At 38.9% G+C, this 20,190-nt stretch overlaps 1 protein-coding gene and 2 long non-coding RNA genes across 3 annotated transcripts; 1 reads left to right on the plus strand and 2 right to left on the minus strand.

Moving 5' to 3' along the window:
• LOC121815429 lies at positions 1-2,144 on the minus strand. The gene is made up of 3 exons (XR_006055093.1): positions 1,264-2,144; positions 1,085-1,169; positions 1-63 (listed from the first exon to the last, which is right to left on the minus strand). It is a non-coding gene; the product is annotated as an uncharacterized LOC121815429 (long non-coding RNA).
• A 2,704-nt stretch (positions 2,145-4,848) lies between these two features.
• On the minus strand, positions 4,849-11,332 carry LOC102292513. The gene is made up of 5 exons (XM_005936460.2): positions 9,260-11,332; positions 8,683-9,015; positions 6,708-6,806; positions 5,974-6,104; positions 4,849-5,408 (listed from the first exon to the last, which is right to left on the minus strand). Exons 1-5 carry the CDS (start codon positions 9,309-9,311, stop codon positions 5,262-5,264), a joined length of 762 nt encoding a protein of 253 aa, XP_005936522.1. The 5' UTR covers positions 9,312-11,332; the 3' UTR covers positions 4,849-5,261.
• A 2,292-nt stretch (positions 11,333-13,624) lies between these two features.
• Positions 13,625-20,175, plus strand: LOC102292287. The gene is made up of 3 exons (XR_006055094.1): positions 13,625-14,079; positions 14,166-14,264; positions 16,992-20,175. It is a non-coding gene; the product is annotated as an uncharacterized LOC102292287 (long non-coding RNA).
• Positions 20,176-20,190: the final 15 nt, after the last annotated feature.

Genomic DNA, 20,190 nt, shown 5'->3' on the forward strand with positions numbered 1-20,190 from the left:
TTTAAACATCTTTGGACTTGATGTGATCGCAGCCAAAATCTCCTCAGCTTTGCAAAAGTTCAACTGAAAACAAGCAGTCAAAGGTTGTATATTTATAAACTTTCAGCATAGAACGTTCATACCCTGAACAGCAAACATCAGCATTATGATGTATGGGGCTAATTTGCATATTTTGGAATGTATGCTCATTTGAACTGTATGGTGCTCGTCTCCAAGCAACTGCTACAAAAACAGGTCAAGTCAAGTGGCTTTTATTGTCATTTTAACCACGTGCAGAGGTGCTGTACAGAGTGAAACGAGACAGCGTTCCTCCGAGACCCTGGTGCTATATATGACATATGGCCATATGGTGAGAATGGATGGTGGGAGATGGGCTTTCCTCAGCTTCTGCATGAAGTAGAGATGCTGCTGGGCCTTCTTGGTTATGGAGCTGGTGTTGAGGAAGCAGGAGAGGTTCTCCGCCAGGTGGACACCAAGAAATTTGGTGCTCTTGATGACCTCCACAGAGGATCCATTGATCTTAAGTGGGCAGTGATCCCACTGTGCTCTCCTGAAGTCAACAATCTCTTTTGTTTTGTCCACGTTCAGAGACAGGTTGTTGACTCTACACCTCTACAGATGGCCCGCAGTGCAACCCTTCAGCTTCCTAGTAGATGCACCTATATACAAATTCAAACAACCTAGGAGACTTACTTCTCGTCACAGAGTTGTAGCATTCACAAGATATTCAGAAAACTTGACCTTTGAACTTGAGGTCAAGGTCACTGATATTCAAACTGACCCCAGAACTTTAGTAGATGCACCAATGGCATCAATTCAAAATCCTGCCCCTCGTTCTCGACCAAGCTGAGTATACAATTATGAAACAATCATTTCCCATTTTTATTTCACTATCTGTAACTAAGACAAATAAACAGTATTTGGGACACAAGTCACTATTAAAGTGGTTAGTGAGACTCCACATCTGATAACAGTATAACACACTGCTTATTTATGTAAAATTGTCATCAATAAATGTGTTCAAAACCGAAGCTACACTGGCTTTAAAAGTTTTTGTTAACTCTGACTACCTGTCTGCTCTTACCTGTTTCTTTTGCTCTCTGCTGTCTTCATCCTCCATCCAACTCTACAGCTATTGTTAGGGATGACATGATGAAACTGAAGGGTGTCTGGGCACCGAAAAAAAAAAAGAAGAGAGATTGGATTAGGCTGCAGCTGGCGTGCCATTCTCTCACTTCAGGATGAGATGCTGTGTCTTCTTACGTTAATCTTGTAAAACAAGATGTAGGCCGAGTGCTGCTGTTCCTCACAAGCTGCAGATCCAGTTGTGTGCAGCACCTGTGCATCATTATAGGTGAGCCAAGGATCTGATGTAGAGTGTGGACTCTCCTCAGGATGGACAGAATTACAGATGCAGCAGCTGTTCCCGATGTATGGAAACCTGACACACAAACAAAAGTTTACAGTATCAGTTTAAAAAAATGTCCTTTGACCTTTACTTTTGTCAAACAGCGGCCATATGGACTTGTACTGAACATCGACAGCACGAGAGGTAACGTGGCAAAGTAACAGAATAACCGATTAAACAAAGATGCGCAAATACAATACGAGGAATAAAATAAATGAAATGAAATACAACACACAAAAATACGGCAGTGGCCCCTGTCTGTGCAGAACAAAATACAAAGAACTAAATCACACAAGGCTCCTTTAAAAAATGTGGAAGTGTTACATACATTTTTATAAATACTTACATTCCACAGAAATCTCAGCTCACTTGCAATACTGCAGCACACAGACGATCTCGCAGCTTATCCCTTGCATGGAGAAAATGGCCGCTCCACACTGCACATACAGGTCCTTTGCATCATACATTTAAGAAATACATCATCTTGTTAAAATACTGACGTTTTGCCACTGCACTACAATTATAACAATATGTTTCAATGAGTTATGTGCATATTTAACAATTCCTTACCAACAATTTAACTCCTTCACAACATTCCCGTTCCACATCCACAACAAAAAGAAAGGTAAACAGGAAGTCCCAAGATGCATTTCTTGTTAAGTTTTTTTTTGGAAAACTGCAGTTAACCCTTAAGCACTGCCCCCCCCCCCAGTGACCACAATATGCAACTACACAAACCTATAAAATTAACAGCTTCAAGTGCACACAACATGCAGATAAGCAATAACATTAAATTACCCAACAACATTCTTGTCTTACCGTACATGGAAACAAAGAAAAACATTTTAAGACCCCTTTTTGAACCTTAAATGGATATTTGGTTAACTGAAATGGAAAATATTATTATTAATTTACCACTCGGCTACACTCTCCCCTGCAATCAGTCAATGCCCTCGGTGGCTACTAAACCTCGACTGAATGGAAACCCCCCCGCAGTGTTGTTTTTCTTTTTTTCTAAACAGAGCTGCCCCTAGACTTGTTCAAATCTGAGATGCTATGTCAGTGCTAATTGCTACAGCATTGCAGGCAGATTTGGGCAAATGAAACAGGTTTGAATGTGACCCTGCAGTACTGCAGATTTGACCTAAGGTGTCCACAGTCGTAAATTCCAGCGGAGATGCCAGAGGGATCAACTGCAACCCAACCAGTGAACCTGCAAATTGGTTTTGTATGGGTTTTTTTTGGCTTTTTCTCTACTCATTTTTTGTCATGTTGGATTATAGAATCAAGAACATTTGAATTCCCAGTCAACACAGAACACAGAAATAAGTGCATCTCTAGGCCTGGATGTGCCTTTCTCCTTCAAACAATCAAAACAAAATCAGCATTAGCTCAGAGTAGGTTGATTGGATAAGCATAGTTCAAGTGATTTAACTGATTATTATTTCGTTTTATTTGCATTTCATTTAGCTTTTTTTCCTGCCAAACTGCTTTAATAAAATATCCTGTAATAGGTCCAAATGGTGGATATTCACTTTTTAAACTTTTGTTAAGCAGTGCAGGTAAAAATCCGAGTATTTATCCTTATTAGTGCAAATAGCTTTTACAGGTTACTCCAGCCCTTTAAATACTGTCCAGGCCATGTTATTAAGAAGTGCACCAATCTAGAGGGGAGCTGTCATAACAGGTGGGACTGGTAGGATTTGACCTGCAAGGCTACTCAGGTTTTGCTTATCTCATCAGGGGAAGCAGGGAGGACGTGCCGACTTCAACGTATTTAGAGCTGGGCGAGTCCCCCCACCCACATCAGCTCCATCTGAATTGTGCATTTCCTTCTGGGTAAGACCCATAGGATCAGAGATTGCAACCTTTTAACCACAGAGCTGATCCAGGCTTCCTGTATTTGTGGTGCTGGTCCTGCTGATCCTACTGGAAGAGTTTTACAATAGAAAAACTGTCAAGTGCTGCTCTCTTGTGGTTAAAAGTGAGACTATCAGTAGCCATGTCACTGGCTTTTACTCTGCAAGAGACTAAATAAATAAAACAAAACTAACTGATGAATGAATGAATAATCTAAGAGTTCAAATAGATCGTGGCTTTTATTGGTCATATTCTTTTTTCACTCTGGGACTGCCATTAAAATGTATATTCACAAATTACACTGTTTGCCAAATTTGTGTCAGTAAAACCAAACCATAGCAGGTCTCACATTCACTCCTCATGCTATCCCTCTGTCACAAATCACCCTTCACAGTGGTCTTCACACACTCCAACCTGCCTGCATTATTTTCTTCACCTCTCTGCATTGCCCGTTGTTTTGAATGGCACGCACCAGATACATAACACAGCTATCTTAACTACTTATACTTCTGCAGCTCTGTTGTTACACCTTTCTCCCACTCATTCACAAGTATTCTGTCTTCCTTCTACTGACTTTTATACCTCTTCTCTCCAGAGCACACATCCACCTGCTCCCTGCTCTCACAATGTCGCTTGCAAACATCAGTTCATGGAGACTCCAGCCTGACCCCATCAGTAAACCTACCCACCACTATTGCAAACAAGAAGAGGCTCAGAGCCAATCACTGATGTAATTCCACCCTCACCTTAAACCCATCTGGGATTCGTACTGAAAATCTCACCACTCTATCAAGGTACAACTCCTGACAAAGTCTCCTCTCAAAGCAAACATTCCTCTCAGTGCAGGTGATATGAAGAAGACACTGTTGAAAATAGCCCAGAAACCTGAAAAAGTGGGGAAACAATGCCTAGGAAATATGCTCACAAAACCCTAAATCAAAACAAATTTCACTCTATGAAAGTGCAAACACCACATAATGCAGGTTTTTATTGACAGCAATGACAAATGAGTTTAATCCAGAACATACTGTACACTCTCCCCTTTGAACAATAAAGATCTTGCAGCATTTACTTAAACCAGTTATACTGTTTGTATGTGTGTGCGTGTGTGTGTTTGTGTGTGTTTCCTTGAATATTTTTCATTGAATGTTTTTTTTATTATACTATACCTCAGATTACTGTTGTTATATTCCAGAGCACAGAGCACAAATTATGGAGAAGGTTTGGAATTAACAATAATAAAGCATACAAGCCAAGAAACAAACAAACAAACAAACAAAACTTCAACTGTTTCAAAACATGTCTGTTATTTCCATTCTAATAAATGACTGGGTGTGTAAAGCGCTTTGGGGTCCCTAGGGGGACTAGTAAAAGCGCTATACAAATACAGGCCATTTACCAATAAACAGTCTAACCAGTTATCATCCAGTCTCATCTCCACTTTCAGAACTCTAATTACATCAGTTATTTATATGCGACTGTTATCAAATCAGCATTAATAAACCATGTGAGATATCTGCATGTAGAAATATAAACCACTCATCCCCATCCCCACCCTCCCACCCATCTTCGGTGGTTTTTGGCCACAAGTGTGTTTCACATGTCCTCGCATGCACCCTCCAAGTTATAATACATAAACAAGAAACACTCACCACGTGTTCATTTGTGCTAAACTAACAGATGAATAATCAGGCTGCTGATGTTTATTATGGTGTCTGAGGTCCAGGTCCTCACAAGCAACAACCCAAACCGTATCCCTATGATATCACAATATGTATTTATGCTTTTTTCAAATGCCCTCTCAATTCTCGAATAATCAGGGAACAGAGGCAATGCAACACTATGAATGGTCACGTTGAGTGCATCATTGTGATTTAAATCACTTCAAAAACAAAAATCAACCAAAAGCAGTGAAACAAAAGAAGAAGAAAAAACACCCCATCAACAGCTTAAAAAGAAACCCTCCAGAAGCGAATAATATTCGACTACATATCTAAACAAGCTCATAGGGGTTTTGTGTTGGCTGCTCTGGAGCTGCTGCTGGGCACCCGTTGGTCTTCATCATAACTTCATACACATAATCACTGGATCCTTGCAGGGAAGGTCTTGCTTTTCTTTCGTGGCTTTTCATTTTTCTCGCCTGTCAATAGTAAAATACCACTGTATCAGTTTTCTGTATAAATAGTATGATGGTTTAAGCAGATTTCAAAAAAGTACATCCAGTTAATTTCTAGAAAGTTTTCATTTTTGACAAATGATTTGACACATGGTAAAACAATAAAACAGTGCTCACAGTGGGTACAAAGCCAAGTGGAGTTCTTAAGAAGTGGATTTTACAGAGGACAGGTGTGTTAGTGTATTATTAAAGTTGGGTTTTGTAACAAAGAAAAATTATTTTCATCTTGAGCTAACAGAGCGAAAGACGTGAATAGTGTGATGTACTTTCCAAGGAGCTGCAGCCCTTTCACAGCTGCACTTCAAGATCCAAACAGATAATTCAGTGGTTTCTGATATAATCAGCAAGTCAGCGCAAGAGCGTTTACAGTGTTTACAGCAGTCATACTTGGTTGCGGTGAGGCTAATAAATGTGTACATTTACATGTCTGCAGACAGAAGATAACCACTGCTGCACACCATAGCTGCAGGGCTGGATTACATAACAGTACCTTACATAGAAAGCTTTAAGTAGAAAGAACTGAACTCACCTTCTGGATCATCAGTAGGATTAAGATTATGATGAACAGCAGGATGATGGTGGAAATACTGATGATTAACACCAGAGGTAGATGTCTCTCCTCTGCAGTGGACAAGAGCGCTTTTTGTCTGGAACATGGTTCTGTGTGAAATACAGGGAAACACAAGTGATGTCTTCATTCAGCTACATAAGAAGTTTACCATCCTGGTGCACTCCTTTAATTACACTGTTCTAACTTTAAATTTGCAATGTAATACAGAATTCTCCAAAAGAAAACTCAAGAAGAGCTCATCTAAAAATAAAAGGAAGATTGCTCTTCTCTTTGTATATCATATAGGAAGAGGAAAAGTAATTAAAAGTAATTAAAATCTGTGTTGTCACTGTTTGTTTAAAAAAAAACAATAGCCTTTTATATTACTTTTATTCAGCATTACTGTTGAGGGTGTCACCAAGCCCAAATGGCACATCAATTTGATTAATTGTGAATTATGGTCTATTGTGTTTTATATCTACTGTAAGTTGAGTTCAGCCCTACTGAAGACCACAACCATAAGAGATATCACAATTGTAAAACTTAACATAAAATCGTTTTCTTTGTTATTGCTACTTCTTTTTTTTATAGCTTCATAAAGTGTGCAAGCTAATTTGTGGCAATGGAAGCATCTGTATGCAGTGCACCTCACTTGGCTGATAACAGCACTGGGAGTTAACAGACAGGCTGTTAGTTGAGAGAATCAAACTGACCTTTGGGATGCTCGGTAGTATTATGCTCACGATTACCACCAGGTAGACGTCTCTTCTCTGTGGTCGTCTGGAGCTCTCTGTTAGGTTTGTTTGTTATTTCTGTATGGAAAAAAATGTAAATACAAATTTAGAATAGCTTTAACTGTACTTTAACAGCAAAAAATTTTTTGATACAAAACCCTTCATAGTCAGGAAGGACAACAGAAAATTGGTATTTTTTGTATATGTCACCTTGACAAGAAAAGTGGATTAGGTCACATCATTTACAAGCTGGAGTAATGAAACATATAGAAGACACATTAAACAGGAGCCCTGTGTTTGTATACGACCAAAGAAGTTGTGTAAAGTGTAAATTAAAACTGAATGTAATGATCTGCAAATCTCATAAACACAGAAAACGTCAAATATTTAAATTGTGAAATTTTACTTTTTCATGAAAAATATTAAGTCATTTTTCATTTGATGGCAGCAGTTTGTCTCAAAATGATGATGGAGGGCAAAAAAAGACTGTAAAATAAAGTAGTAGCAAAAACAAAGCCCTGCAGGAACACTTCACCTCTTGCTAATTAGGTTAATTGGCAGGAAGTCAGCGTTATAACAAAGTACAAAAAGAGCTTTGTAGCGAGGCAGAGTTTCTAAGAAGTCAAGATGGGCAGAGGGCCATTAATAATTGGTAAAAACTATAATGTTCCTCAATGTAAAACCATTAAGACTGAATATCTCATCATCTGTATTACATAATATCAAAAGATTCAGAGAATTAGTATTGGATGCCAGTGATCTTTGGGCCTTCAGGTGGTAGTTCAGTAAAAACAGGTATGATTTTACCTTGGAAATCATTGCATAGTTTCAGGAACACAGCCATAAATCACTGCCTGTGTTAGTTGACCATGCCATCCTCAAAAGGAGGTTAAAGCTTTATCATGCAAAGAAGCCATATGTGTATGTGATCTAGAAACAGTGCCATCTTCTCTGGGCCAAAGTTAGTTTTAAATGAAGTCGAAAACTGTTCGGTGGACAAAAAACCCGAAATTTGAAATACTTCTTGGAAAACTTGGACTCTTTCAGACTAAAGAAGAGAGGGACCATTAGTGAGGATGCATTAGTGCCTGTGGAACTGAAAGCCTGTACATTTGGCACCATCGATTTTGAAAGGTATATGCAGGTTTTAGAGCAACAAACAGTAGGTTCCAATCTGGACAACACGGTGCCGAGCTCTTCAGCCTGTATTCCAAACTTTCACCAACTGAAAACATTTGGTGCATCATAAAAAGAAAAACATGGCAAGGAAGACCCTGGACTGTTGAGCAGCTAGAGTGCTATTGGACAAAAATGGGACAACATTACTTTCCTAAAAGTCCAGCAACTGATCTGTTGTTTAAAAAAAAGTAGGTATGCTGCACAGTACTAAATGTGACCCTGTCCTAATGTTTTGTAGATGTGTTGACCTAATTTTTTTCTTTAAATTGTATATATTTTCAGTTTAAATATTCTGTTATGAATAAAATGTGGGTTTATGAGATTTGCAAATCACTGTGTGCTGTTTTTAGTAACATTTTACAGTGAACTTTTTTTTTAAAAATGAGGTTATATTTTACAGATTCAGAAGTGCAAAAGTATTAAACTGAAACAGTTGTTGCTGGTACAATAACTTTCTTAAATATATTTTTCAGCAACAGTGGTGTTTATAGAGTGCTATCCTGCCTAAATACTTCATAAAAATACGACATATTGGAGTTTAGGGTAATAAAAAGCTGACTTTCCTGGAGCCCAAATAACCACATCCATGTGTAATGTCACCACTGTGTAGGTAAATATAAACCAACTTCCTATACTGTTGCTACTTCGTAATGTAAAAATCACATCCTGAATTTGTAACTGTGTACTGTACATTTACAGTATACTGTCTTTAGCCCCTCTAAAGTCTTTTAGTTACTGGACAAGATTTTGGAGTTAAATGGAAGAAAACACTCACCTCTTACAAAAACTGTGTAGACTTTGCACTCAACACTTTTGTCTACTGATTCTTTGTAGACACAAGTGTAGACACCAGAATCATCCACAGTCAGATTGGTCATGGTGATGCTGTGGTTCATGGGAGCTCCGTTTGACTCAATCCTGCCTTTGTATCTCGATCGCACAGCGACTTTGCTGTTTACATGGTTTCTATAGTAATACACCTCATTCTGTTCAGTAAACCTATGATACAGATACATCCCAGCATATCGACCATTGTTTTTGGGGCATACTTCTGAGGAACACTTCAAAGTGATGCTCTCACCAGGCTCTGTGATGATTATAGTGCCTTCTGTTATAAAAGAGACAAAGTCTGTGATTAAAGACATGTCAAAGACACCTGCATTAACAGTGGCTGAATACCAGTTGTTCTGGAAGCACTTTAGAGACATATCAAAATGTAATGTGACATTAATTTAAACCAGAAACAAATTAAGAAATGGTAAAAAAAAAAAAAAGTCCTCTCTCAGCTAGTGTTATTTCATGCAGACATAAACAAAATGAAAACCTCAGAATAGGAAAGTAAATGAACATACCTGAAGTGGAATAAGAAAAAATCAGTACTAGGGCCCAACACAGTCGCATCATCTCTGCAGCAGTGGCAGCATAAACTGCTTGTGCTTCTGATGCTCTCTCTCTATTTACACACACACAGACAAAAGAGACAGTGAGTAGTGTTTCCTGTATGTATGGTCCGGACTGATGATTAGCACATCTTGTAGGATAAAATCACTGGTTTCAGTTTTAGATAGTGAAGTTGTGTTTAGCTTTTAAATCTTGATGCAAATGTGTTCATGAGAAAAAATACAGTACAAGTATGTCAATAACTTCTTTAAAATGACTCAGATTTACCATTTAAAAGCAAAAAGCAGATTGCCATGCGCAATCTGACAATGAAGAATGCAACAAAAACAAACAAAAATCTCATTTCTGTGCTTTACTAACAAAGACACAATGTCTGTTTTTTTAAAAATTAATTTTTTTAAAAACATATAACCTAGTTTACCTCAATATTTTGTAAATAATGTAGATGTAAATCAAATCACCTTTTACAAAAGTTGACAACAGACAATAGCAGTAGATTTTCAACTGGTCTCACGGTTCACATTCCTGCTCATCATCAGAGTATCATAAGTATTAAGAAATATATAACATAAGATGAAGAAATACTGTTAAGGTCAAGGTGCCTCAACCAGATGATCCACTATGTCTCTCTGATTGTTGGACTTAGACCTACACAAAAGCCAATTTTGGCTTCTGATAAATGAAGGCTGGGATGTATTAAAGAAGCATAGTTAATATGTAATGATTGGGAAGTATGGACAGTTATTTCATTCAGTTATTTTTTGGCTATATTACATAAATGTTTGGAGATGTCTCCCTTCCACACTGCAACATTTGGGAAGTGAAATGTTCACTTTGAGCAAGTCCAAATGTCTGTAAAACTTCTTTATTATTTTGGGGATTTCAGAACCATCTGTAACATCTGTGTGTTGCCATATTGTAGTTACTTCACGCAGGTAATGAAACAGCAGCTTTTTTTTCCAGCCACTCCATTTAAGAATCAACATAGTGGGACATCTGCCTCCATCTCACCCATCCTCCACTGTCACATCGCCCTTCTGCATGTCCTCCATCACAACAACCATGAAGGTTCTGTGTGTTCTTCCTTGCTTTAAAGCTGGTGTGCTCCAAATGGCAGCAAAACTATGACTTTGTGGAAAGGCTTAGGCTACTACTGTTGTTCCATGTGCATTAATGTGGAAAACTCTGATGCTTTGGGGATACTCCCAGAGATCTTGGGTCCGTATCCAAAGTTCTTGAGCTGCAGGGATTTATGACTTTCAGAAGAAATAATCTTAATTGAGAGCAGCCTAAGCTCACATCCAGTTGTATACAAACAAAAGCCATGTGCTGCTCAAACCCAGTCTGCCACAATACGCTAAGCAACAACTCAGGTTACTTCCTTCTTAGACAGGTGTGTAGCTTGGTACGGCTGTGGCTGCTCTGTGGTCTCTGTGTCTCAAAATTTCACCCTGCTACGTAAAAAGGAATGGCTGATTAGAAGATATGCAGCAGCTGTACCATTCAGCTCAACCTGGCACTGCTCTCTGAAATGCTCTGCCCCACCTCTGCTTCTGCAGCTAAGCTAAAACCACAGTGTACACCTACAACATTTTGTGTGGTAGTGGGATGTGGATGTCTTGTCAAAAGACAAAACACCAAAAGTTCTTCTCACAGTCACAATCAGAGAAATAAAAGTTTTCCAGGTGTGTGAAAGCACACCAGTGGTTATGTGGGTGCACAAACTGCAATAAAGCTTTTATTTTTAATATTTCCCTGATGTCATTTAAGATGTGTGACATTATTGTATACAACACACACAGCAAAATGTATTGTGCCTACTGCATGTTACAGGCTGTTAACCAGCTATGTGGTAACTAAGAGTTCTGTAAAAAAAAGAAAAAAAAAGAAAAAGGGAAGTTAAATTTGATTTCACATAATATTTGTTTGTTCTTCCTTCATCAGACAGTCTGTCGTTAACGAGCTAACTGCGCTAACGCACTAGTTCCCACCAATTGAGCATTGCGTGGCACATCCGACATACTGTTTTACTTTTGTCCATGACGCGCTTACCATCAGGGTCATACTTCACATGAAAACCAAAATAGTTCCAAACGGCAGATCTGAATGAGGGTGGGGGCGGTTCAATTTCGGGTAGTGTTGAGGCAGTTGCCATGTTGCAACGAGCTTAGCTTCTGTCTTGCTAGCTTGTGCTACGACAGTGCAGCCTAGGCGGAGTAGTTGAACGCAGATCCACTGAGCGCTCGACACAGACAGCATCGTCAGAAGAAAAGTTGATAAAATAAATAAAAAATGTGTATTGTTCGATACATATGCATACCGAACCGAAAGCACTGTATCGAACGGTTCAATATTGATACGAGTATTGTTGCACCCCTAATATAATATATTAGCACAGGTATCAATAAAGGACTACCGTATTAAACACTTTTACTAACCGCAGGAAGACAGACATTGGTGTTTAGGCGGGCAATGCTGGGACCCACGCGGGACAGCAGCTCCTCAAACTGGGCAAGGGAAAGACGGTGGTACCGCTGAAAGCGGCCATCATCCATACGCAGCTCCTGGAGCAAGTGGTGAAACTCACCAAACTGCTCACGCTTCTAGAGGACCAGATGGACCCAGGTACGGCGAGGACGTCCTTTACGCCGCTGCTCTGCTCTCCACAGTAAATAGAGAAGGAGACTCTCTCTTCAAACGCTAGATTGACAGCTGCCATTTTGCAAACATACCGTCTGGCACTACTTCCTCCCACATTTCCGCTTCACACGCGTGAAAATAGCATATTTTGAAGCGCGACCAATTCGCGTTGGTCCCGCGTCAAGGTGCAAATGTGCACGCGACCAGCTAGGAGCGTCTGGCGCTTTTTGGTCGCGTCTAACGCGTTCGGTGTGAACGCACCGTAAGACGTAAGTTAAAGGTTAAGAGAAGTAAAGACGAAAATACGAAAGAAGGTCAGACATGAGCAGAGCTGCTCCAACAGACACAGTTAAGGTCTCCACTTGTTTCAGAAAAAGCATTCTGTCGTTTGCTTGTTTGATCATGCTTTAAACACATCAAATTGCATAGTGGGATTGTAATACAAGTAAAAACTGTGACAAGCACTGGTACCGAATAGACATTCACTTAGCAGCAAGGTGAATCTGTGATCAATTAGTATGGTCTGCAATTCTTCTTCTTTGATTTGGTGAAAGGAGTTGAAAGTAATTGGATGAGGGTGCAATGGGAGGTGCCCTGCATAATTTCAACAAAACACCGTTTTAAACGCTGTCACACCTGATCCATCTTTTAACAGCGTTTTCTGCCGAAAGACATAAAAAACGCCGTTCAAAGACGGATAAAACTGCGTTTTTTCCGCCACTCAGAAGGAGCGTTCAAGGCGCCAGTTGCTGGAGTGAAATACAGCATTCTGTCGGGGCAAACGCCGTTTTTAATAGCGTTTTGAATTATTAAATAGCATTTACTATGCCCTTTCTTAACCAAACGAGTTAGAAAATTGCCGAATATTGGCTTAGATGGCTTGCCACAGTTTCTGCAGAGCGACGTAAAAAGCGGCGTTCAAAGACAGGTAAAAACTGTGTTTTTTCCGCCACTCAGTAGGGGCGTTCAAGACGCTAGTATCTGGCATAAAATACCAGATTCTGTTGGGGCAAATGCCGTTTTCTATGGTGTTTTTTTTAAAAGCTGGATCCTACTTAAACTGAACATGCATCTATAGATGAGAATTTGTGTGATTGTAAAAAATATATTTATACAACTTACAATTTTTTTTCGTTAAGTTCTAGTTACAGATACAAAACAAAAAACTATGTAAAATTCTGAACTAAAGTTCCCTGGCTGTGTGTCAGTTTTATCTTACAAGTATGAATGTTGACCAAATTTTTCGTCCTTTCAGCTGATTGGTCAATGTCATGTCAATCACAAATTTAACAATCCAATCAGGGAACAGGTGAGTTTGGCTGTTGGAGGGGTGCCTTGCTGAGCTTGTAACTCGTGAAGTCACCTTTTGATACACTGCCAAGGTGAGTAAGGTCACATCCGAATTGATCGACTGACCTGGTCGCGCATCAAACATCAGAGTTTTTTAAGACAACTCTTCAGCAATTATTTTCACCCATCTTCTGTTTGTGTTTGACACTCATTCTTATTTTCTACCTTGTTTGTTTGTTTTTTTCTTTTCTGCCAGAGTTCTCTTCTTGCACCTGAAGAGGTTTAGCTTTACACAAACCCTACCTACAAGCTTCAGAAGGTGTATGCCCCTGTTAGGCTGCAGGGGGACTTGGTGGTGTCATCCAAACAGGTAAAAACAGACTGCAGAACATCTCAGAGAATCAGCTTAATTATGGCACCGATGTGAGACTAACACTCTTTGGATTTGTTCCTTCTCAGGGTGGCTGTTACAGTCTTGTAAGCATCATCAGTCATTATGGAGGCACAGAGTCAGGTAAAACAACAGACTTGTTACAAACAGAAAATGAAAACTTGCTACTTTTCAATGAAGGACTCACACACAAAAGCTTTTGATGTTCTAAGAAGCACTAAGTCAAAATCACTGTTTGCTTGAATCAGCTGACTTCCAGAAGTTGGATTCATTTGTCTTAATGTAATTTCAGGACACTACATCTGTAATTCTGTCCATCCTGAGGAGAGTCAGCACTCTACATCAGATCGCTGGCTCACCTATAATGACGCACAGGTGCTCCACACAACTAGATCTGCAGTTTGTGAGGAACAGCAGCACTCGGCCTACATGCTGTTTTACAAGAGAAACGTAAGAAGACACAGCATCTCATCCTGAAGTGAGAGAATTTTTAAATGTCCTGTTACCTTGTTAACCAGTTTTGTCTTCATTCTCAGTTCTAAAACAGGATACGGAAGGAAGTTAAGGTCATCATCACGCTGAGAAGGAAAAGCAGTCGTCCCAGTCCACCATCGCTGACTGGAGGACAAATATTAGTAAGTATTGCCCTCAGGAGGAAGGGTCCTCCCAGAGAGCCTGGTCCTCCCAAGATTTCTTCCTCCAGGAGGGAGTTTTTTCTTGCCACCGTCGCCCCACATTCACTGGTCTCATCAGCACAGACATTTTCAACCTCCTAAGACCTGAGCTCTTTCATGGCATGGTTTTTCTCTGACGTGCCTTGCTTGTCTTTTGAGAGGGAACGCCCTGTGGGTTGATCACTGTGATTGACTCCTATACACTCTCATTCAAAACTCTGGTAATCTATCATTGCAGTAAGATATTTGAGATTTGAAGTTAAATAGGTGGAAAACTGTTGAGAAACTCACAAGTTTCTGCCAAACAGAATCTGTTCCAGCTGTTTGAAACTGCGTAAGACAATTAGTGTCTCAGTGAGATGGCTTTTTTGGTCAAAGAAAACAGAGTAGTGTAGACGTAGCCTAAGAAGTGTAAAATAATCACTGAAAACAAAAAAACAGCTCAACAGCAGTGAAACAAAGGCTACCTACACACGTACACGGGTATTTTTGAAAACGCAGCTTTTTCTATGCATTTGCACCTTTCGTCCACATCTAAACTGCGTTTTCAATCACTGAAAACTGAGATTTTTAAGAACTCCTGCCACAGTGGAGATTTTCGAAAACTCAGTTTTTGCGTATGGATAAATTAAATTTTTTAAAATTAAAATGTATGCAGTAGCTGCTCTACCAGGTATAATAATTAAGTTTAAAATCCAGGCATCCGTGAAAACAGAACTTATCTAATTTAATGTAGTTAGAAGTTAGCATGCAGTTAGCTTAGCTTAGCTAGCTTAGCTTACTAGTTTCCAGTTAAACATATACCATGTTCTGCCTGAGGGATTTCTGAAAAAATTAAAACATACAGCTCTGCTATCACTTGTGAAATAAATGAAGACAGAAAACTTGTCAGTTTGCCCCCTCCCCCTCCTTTAATATTGACAGTTATAGCACAAACAGCACTACTATATGGTACTATTCAAGGTACTCAATAATGCTAGTTATTTTATGTCTCCGTCAGACTCTCCCACATATATAATATTTCTTTGACACAGACTTGACAGGTCGATACTGCAGATGATTGAAAAAAATGTGTAACATTTTATTAATATCTAAAATATAAATTATATTTTCAAAAATATATAAATACTTTTATATTATTAAATGTTATATTCTAAAGGTTCTTTTATGATATACATATCTGAACATTATTCTTATCAGCATTTGTAATAGATCCTTTTATCATGGGTACTGTTTGATCATGCTGGATACAAGGCCTTGTCCAGTGAAAGACTGCAAACAGCCAAAATTACCTTTTCTTTCTTCCAAAAAAATCACGTTAGTCTGCCTGCTATTTCCTTTAAAATTGTAAAACATATATAAATTGCAAAAACATAAACTTAAAAAAAGAAAGATGAACAATTTTGAATTATTTGGGTTTTTTGTGTAAACATATAATGTTCAAAGTTCACAAAAATAAATGTGAAAATAAATGTTAAAATGTGACTTTTAGGATTTTTAAATAAAATGAAACATGTAAAAACCAAACAACAAGAGTTTATTATATGAACCTCTATATAAGATAGAAAAATATCCTAATATGGTTAACATATGAATATAATAATGGTTTTACAGCCAACACTAAAAGATAAGCACCCACACCATGACTGGGATGATAATTACTAATGTTAAAAAAAGTGGTTTTATTTATATATGTTTACATATAAATATATGCAGTGGCCCCTAGAGACAAAACACGTACAAACTCCAAAACACGTAAAAACTCCAAAACACGTACAAACTTCGAAGCATGTAAAAACTCAGAAGCACATAAAAACTCAAAACAGTACAAAACACAACAGAAGTGCTCCAGGATGCTAGGCGCAGTGTTGAGCTTTTGTTACCTAGTGGCTACACAACCCAGCAAGTACCAACGACCGGATTTGGTGTGTGGTAGTAACAGGTAAATGAACATTTTTTTTTTTTAATTATTTGAATATATAAATAAAACCACTTTTTTTAACATTAGTAATACACATATGCTTTCAATTGTGTAATTTAAGTTATCCAGGTAGCTCTGCTTTGGAAGTTCAGTTAACGCTAGAAATGTGTTTTGGAGTTTGTACGTGCTTTTTGGAGTTTGTACGTGTTTTGTCTCTAGGGGCCACCGCATATATTTATATGTAAACATATATAAATAAAACCACTTTTTTTTAACATTAGTAATTCCTTTTGTGCATAATTTTATATCATTGTTAATAATAAATTACTTAAAGCAGCAAAACAATCTGAAGAGCCGGTTTGGAGCCGAAAAAGCCGGCTCTTTTTAGTGAGCCGAGCCGAAAGAGCTGTACGTGTTTTGGAGTTTTTACGTGTTTTTGAGTTTGTACGGGCTTCACGGTTTGTACGTGCTTCAGAGTTCAGACATGTTTTGAAGTTTGTACGTGCTTTGTCTCTAGGGGCCACCATAAATATACTTTTATTTATTCACTTCACATAAAATGTAATAAAGAAATCATATAATACAAAACTATTCACGTTTCAACTTTTAACTATTGAAATTAAAACTATTTAAACCCCACGGCTCGCGATAAGGAGCCGGCTCACGTCGTTCACGTCAAAGATCCGGCTCTAAGAGCCAGCTCTAAGAGCCATTTCGTTCGCAACCGACACATCACTAATACAATCTTTACTCATTTATTGTTGCAGGAACCGACCTGAGTGAGCGTGTGGACAACAGGTATGGGAAACCCTTCAAAAGCGGACAGAGCAGTTGGGGAGCCAAGGCAATAGAAAAATATAAAAGATTTGTTTTATGTAAATAATTTCAGAAAAAGACAAAAACAGTTAAAACACACCTTCCAGGGAGAACATAAAGTTAAAAGCATAAAAACAATACAGCCAAAAAGTCCAATGGCCTCAGCCACAAAATTAAAATCCGTCCTCGCCTGTCCTTTCTGCCTGTCTGGTGCCAACTAAAGGAGAGAGGAGCAGTGGCAGTCACTATTCTTTTATTTCACCGGAGTTTCTTCTTAAAATGAAATTGATCAGGATTTACCCCGGATAGGCAGAGCTCTTAACTCTGCCTGCTGCTTTGCTGTGTTTTTTAACATGCGCATTAGTGATCAGGAGGGGGGCGGTGAAAGGAGAGGCATGTCAAGAAATATTTACAATAAAAGCATAGCACAACTTGGAGGCCTCACACTAACGCAGGCTAGCAGAAGATCTGGCAAGGACTCATTGAGAGCGCTGGTCTTTTATGCAGGTAGTCCAAAGTGCAAACAGGTGCAGACCGTTAAGGGTTTAGGGGTGGAAGCTCCAGCTCTATAGAAAAATACATCTACTCACCCAGACCATGACATTGTTAACCAATTAGTAAACATTAATTTTAAATCCACTTTAATCCTGAATGATAAGACTTCATCAATCATCATATCACAACACTTTGCTCTGAGACTGTGAGGTAGAGCCCTCAGCTATCAGGCCCCTTTGCTATAAAGTCAGCTCCCCGTTTGAATTCACAAAACAGGCCTCTATTTTCAAGATAATGCTGGAAATTTTTGTTTTTTGTTATAAAGATCATAGTTCGGGCTGGATCAGTTGACCCTGAATTGACTGTAAGTTAATTATCTCTTAGACAAGTTTGAAAATGTATCTCTGTAGACTCACCAGAGGGTTACAGTTCCTGGTACCATTGATACTACTACACTACTACTAGCCACCACTTTGTGGGTGGGAATTCTGGAAGTACTCAAATATCTGAATCCGTTAGTTTAACCCTTGTAATGTCTTCCAAATGACCATACTCTTTTTGTAATATGTAAAAGTTAAGATGGCATGTTAGTTTTAAAGCACTTAATTTTTTTTATTTATTTTTTTCAAATCAATGGGTTGATTTTTGCAGATGTATGGATTGCATTTTTGGCCCATTTTTGATGTTTTGAAATCAGTCTTACAAGGGCAGAATTTGCACCTCCTTGGGTGATGGGAAAGTAGGGACAGCTGGTTGAGGAAGAACTGCGGCAGAGGTAGAGCTGGAGCAGAAGTGCTGGTTCTCCATAACCAGTCTGCCAGCTGCTGGTGTCAAACGTTATAACGAATCGTAGTGCAATTACACAGCAGGTTTGTCAGTGTATACTTGCATATTCCATGCATAACTAGACCTGGCATCGCATGCTGCCCATATTTTTATTCCATATTTCCCTGGTTTGCTTGGGATGTGCTGTTTGAATGGACAGCGACAATGGACAGCTGTTTGAATGACACTAGGTGCTCATCCACAGTCACATCAGTGACTGAATTGTACATCATTGGCAGAAGAGACACCTACTTATCCCATACATCTCGTATGGGAGCAACATTGCCTTGTGCATGACAATCTTCTCTTGTGTCTTTATCATTGAATCAAATCACTCTTTAGATTTTATGAAACATCTTGAGTGTCATGCTAGCACGGAAAATTGTCCTACCAGACTCAGCATGCCATAAATTAGCCGTAGCTTCTTTACTGGAGTGGTACACACCAGCGAAAATCTGCATACCCACATATGCCTGCAGGTCGATTCAATCCATCTTTCTCCACTTGATGCCATACACGTCGGCCCTCCTTGTTTGTCATGTTCAGCACCACCTCTTCAATAAACTTGGGAAAAAGTGGAATTTATGTCATCAATACGAGACCTTGCATATGCGGTTGGACCATGGTGGCTTTTGTCTCTCTTTATTGTCAACTTGCTTAATCTGTCGCTGGGAGGAACTAAAGACCAGATCAATTTTTCATCCTTTGACTGGATATTTATATATTTGACTGGATATATTCTTCTGTCTCAGCTGGGTCCTCTTCCACATATTCTTCCTCTTCATCAGAAGTGTAGCACAAATGGTACCTTAAAAAGCAGGTACCAAGCAAGGATGATCTGTCATATATGCATCACAGTGTTTACAATACAGTCTTTGTGTAGTTGTAGTTGTTTGTAGATATGATCTGTTTGTTAATCAGCATTTCGACTGATGGATTCAATGAGACGAGTCAATCCAGAAGGGGTCATGATGCGAAGGTTATCTATTCAGACTGCAAGCCGTTGTCAGTACATTTCTTTTTATATTTCTGCCTTGTCAGAAGGAGATTTGTTGTCCATGGTGGGATAGATGGTTCTTCTAGGTTAATTGTCTACCTTAAAGCTGCCACCAACAACAAAGCTACAACCGTTTTTGATGGTTTTTTGTCAGCAATCAGACTATATGTCATACCATCACGAGTCCGGTAAGAGGCATTTAACAAATACAGTATGCCAAAAAATTCTGCATCGGACAGTAGTTATATTCAGATTGTTACTCTCACTGACTCAGATCAAAACTTTTCTACTTTTTTTCGAGGTCAGACAAGGGGTGGGCATTTCATGATGCAGACAATGGGGGAGAACAGGAACTCTCACAATCAGAAGTGTTCACAGCCAGCGGTAAGGACAAGTAAATTAATGGCCTGTCTTACATTGTTTCAAACATGCACTTGTAATAAAACAAATGGTTTATGAGCATAATTGACTGGTTGCACAGCACATTAATACTACACTAATAATTGACTCTTTATTGAGACTTTGTTTGCTAAAGTGCAGCAGTGAGTGTGGAGTGAAAAACAAGGACAAATGAAAACAGTGGGGCAGATAAAGTTTGGGTGACAGGGTTAGGTTTCTCTTAAAAAACTTTGACTACTATAGGTGATGAACAGCAGGAAGAGAATATCGCGCATTATATCAGTACACCGTCTGTGTTTTCTTTTTAAAAAGAAGTGAGATAACATTAAGTAACATGGACAGGGTAAGTCTTGCATGGGTGTTTAATTTTGTGGTGATAAATGTGTCTTCCAGGGGTCAACAAAAACACACACATTACTAGGGCTGGGCCATAT

This window comes from Haplochromis burtoni, unplaced genomic scaffold (assembly GCF_018398535.1).
Source record: "Haplochromis burtoni strain Fernald_Lab_line unplaced genomic scaffold, NCSU_Asbu1 Contig_212, whole genome shotgun sequence".
Lineage (NCBI taxonomy): Eukaryota > Metazoa > Chordata > Actinopteri > Cichliformes > Cichlidae > Haplochromis > Haplochromis burtoni.

Bases quoted from the DNA above. Each gene is read 5' to 3' on its own strand.
- LOC102292513 (XM_005936460.2), bottom strand. From the start codon at position 9,311: ATGATGCGACTGTGTTGGGCCCTAGTACTGATTTTTTCTTATTCCACT. The intron at 6,807-8,682 runs GTGAGTGTTTTC...TTTTCCATACAG, and splicing joins CTACACAGTTTTTGTAAGAG to AAATAACAAACAAACCTAAC. The intron at 5,409-5,973 runs GTGAGTTCAGTT...TACTATTGACAG, and splicing joins TCCTACTGATGATCCAGAAG to GCGAGAAAAATGAAAAGCCA.